The following is a 2,559-nucleotide window of genomic DNA, read 5'->3' as shown; positions in this document are numbered from 1 at the left end:
ACAGAAAGCCCTTCACACCAAACTAAGTTCTGGTTCTGCTGGAGGTTTCTTCCTGTACATACGCTTTTTTTTTTTTTTTTTTTTACTTATAATTGTTGCCACTTAATATGCTGCAAAGTTAAGAACTTAATGCAAAAGGCTGAGTTTTCTTAAATGCAAAACTGTTTACCTGTCATACTACTAAATTGAACCCGACTTCAATGCTTTATGGCGAGGAATGACTCTTAATGTCTGACATGTTCCAACAATCTTTTAAAATCTGCTCTTAAGTATAACAGATTTATGGTCAAATAGGGAAAGTAAAAGGAGAACAAGCAAACAATGAGTGGCTACCTGATAAGATGAGGTGTGATGATGGCAGGAGGTCTGTTAGATTCACCAGTGTCTGATCGGATTCCCATGTCCACATGTGTCATCATTCTCCACCCGAGGTTAATACCTCTGACGTTTTGGATCCAATAGCCATAACCCCAGTAGTATTCATATCTGTAAGGATATCTGTTGGCAACATGTTTAATAAGATAACACGCTATCATTATCAAAGAATCTTTATCAAATGTTATATATCTCAATGGGTTTACAATATTAAAGAATTTTTGGGCATACAAAGAAAAATAAATATTTTGATTTTCAAACTTTAAAACTTTTCAAGGTCTAATACTCAGTGTAGGAAGCTTATCAGAGCCCACCTCATGTCAAAGGGCAGATTGCTGGTCAGTTGTCTATTTGTTGTCACTTCATACTGTCTCCAGGTGACACCATAAGAACCAGAAGAGACGGATTCCACAGAGCGCTGTGTCTGGGTCCCACAGTTACCACTCCAGCAAGTTCCATCAACATTTGAATGGTGGTAGTAATATGGAGTGTTCCTTTGTCGAAGTTCTACCTGCAAAGATTCACAGTAAATCTTGTTTTACACACCCACATTTGCCCAAATAATGCACATTTTATACAAATTATATAATCTATAAAGGGAAAAAAAGGTTTTGTCCGAATTAATCCCTTATTTTTAAGCAGAGCTTTATACTCTAAAAGATGTGGAAGAAGACTCACCTCATAGGTTCCATCTGCGTTCCGTCCCTTTGAGGTGAAGGCTACTGATCCACCATAGGACCGGTAGTTGCTGGATGCTGCAGATGCAGCAGCGACCAGGAGCAACAGGAGCAGCAGAAGCGGTGCAAGAGATGTCATGCTGATGAGGATCTGTCCCTCACAAAAGTGGACCCTTTTTATACTTTTCTATAAGGAAATACCTAGATCATTTACTGAAAGCAGGATTAAGGAAGATCAACCAGTTTAACCAGTTTGGGTTTCTTCTGACAGATTGCAATCAGACTGGGTTATCCACATTTGTCTAGCACCGTCATTTTATTTATTTATTTATTTATTTGTTTATTTTTTAAGAGAGTAAGAGGAAGCTAGAGGTGAGTTAAAATTTTGTGAATGACAAAAACAAAACTTGAACGTTTTAGATATTCAGGTTGCTCCACCGGTCTTAACACATATTTAATTAGTAAAATCCAGAAATATATTTGGCTCTTTGGGTGGGCCTATTTTTTTTTTATAATGTAAAATGAGTATGATTTATTAAATGTATTACCAGAAATAACACTGACCATTTGTGAAAATCGAAATTACACATAAGTCTAGAATTTCATCCTGAAACATTTTTGAAAGAAGATAGACTTTTATAACATTGGGAAGCAGCTAACACTAAGCTCATTACTCCATAGAGGATTGGCAGACCTTCTCTGTTCATCAGTAATTCACTACCCTTACCAAACATAGTGTGGGAAGCAGCTTAAACAGGACCTCTGAGGCAAAGACAGGGCAGATGTAGAGCTGATGTAAGAAGAGCAGAAAGAAATAAGAGCTCAAGCTGTGATTCGGCCCAATTTGGAAAGACTGCAAACACTGGGCGAGTGCGGTGCTTCGGGGTTGCGGCTTCCCCACTTGGTATTTTACACAGTAAATGCTGCAGGTGAGCAGCAGGTCCATGGTTTTCCACTTAATGCACCAATGTTGAATTGCAGTAGGCACCTAGTCTTTTTTAATCTGATCTAATTCTAAATCATGGTCGGTCATTAGAGCCCAGCTTATAGACGTAGACTTAGACTCAACTTTATTTATCCCTTTGGAATACTCCTTCAGGGAAATTCTGGTTCCAGTAGTTTTTATTGAGTATAAAGAGTCAAAGCAAGATGCCATTAAAGATAAAAATACAACAGACAATATAAGAAGAGTGTATATAGTACAAAAAAGCATAACAAAGGAAAAAATAATGCCCTGGAATATGTTTCCCTTTGATAAAAAAAATATCTGCACAGTAGAGAGTTAATTGGAGACTATACATTAATGACTTGGATTATTGCACATGCACTGCAGAAATGTACTGACCTTATAAAATAAGGTATCATTATTTGTTTACGATCCTTGAGAGATTCGGATTTAGTGCAATATTTAATTCATGGATTGAGTTAATATATATGCGAACACCCAAGCTATGGTAAGAAAGAATAGTATAATATCTGATCCATTCCCACTGTCACCCCTGCTCTT

The 2,559-nt window shown here is 37.2% G+C and overlaps 1 protein-coding gene across 1 annotated transcript in view; it reads right to left on the bottom strand.

Moving 5' to 3' along the window:
• The window catches only part of LOC107098851 (uncharacterized protein PB18E9.04c-like), a gene marked incomplete at its 3' end in the record, with an annotated part of 8,216 nt that extends 7,013 nt beyond the window's left edge, over positions 1 to 1,203 (bottom strand). Inside the window, exons 1-3 of the mRNA XM_015396709.1 lie at positions 1,054 to 1,203; positions 690 to 886; positions 334 to 498 (exon numbers count right to left, since the gene is read on the bottom strand). Of these exons, the coding sequence (XP_015252195.1) occupies positions 334 to 498; positions 690 to 886; positions 1,054 to 1,191 (500 nt within the window). The remainder of the gene's footprint in view (positions 1 to 333; positions 499 to 689; positions 887 to 1,053) is intronic.
• Between the last annotated feature and the right edge of the window lie 1,356 nt (positions 1,204 to 2,559).

Source organism: Cyprinodon variegatus, unplaced genomic scaffold (assembly GCF_000732505.1).
Source record: "Cyprinodon variegatus isolate N-32 unplaced genomic scaffold, C_variegatus-1.0 Scaffold816, whole genome shotgun sequence".
In the NCBI taxonomy this organism is placed as follows: Eukaryota; Metazoa; Chordata; class Actinopteri; order Cyprinodontiformes; family Cyprinodontidae; genus Cyprinodon; species Cyprinodon variegatus.
This window is presented reverse-complemented; position numbering and strand designations above follow the sequence as displayed.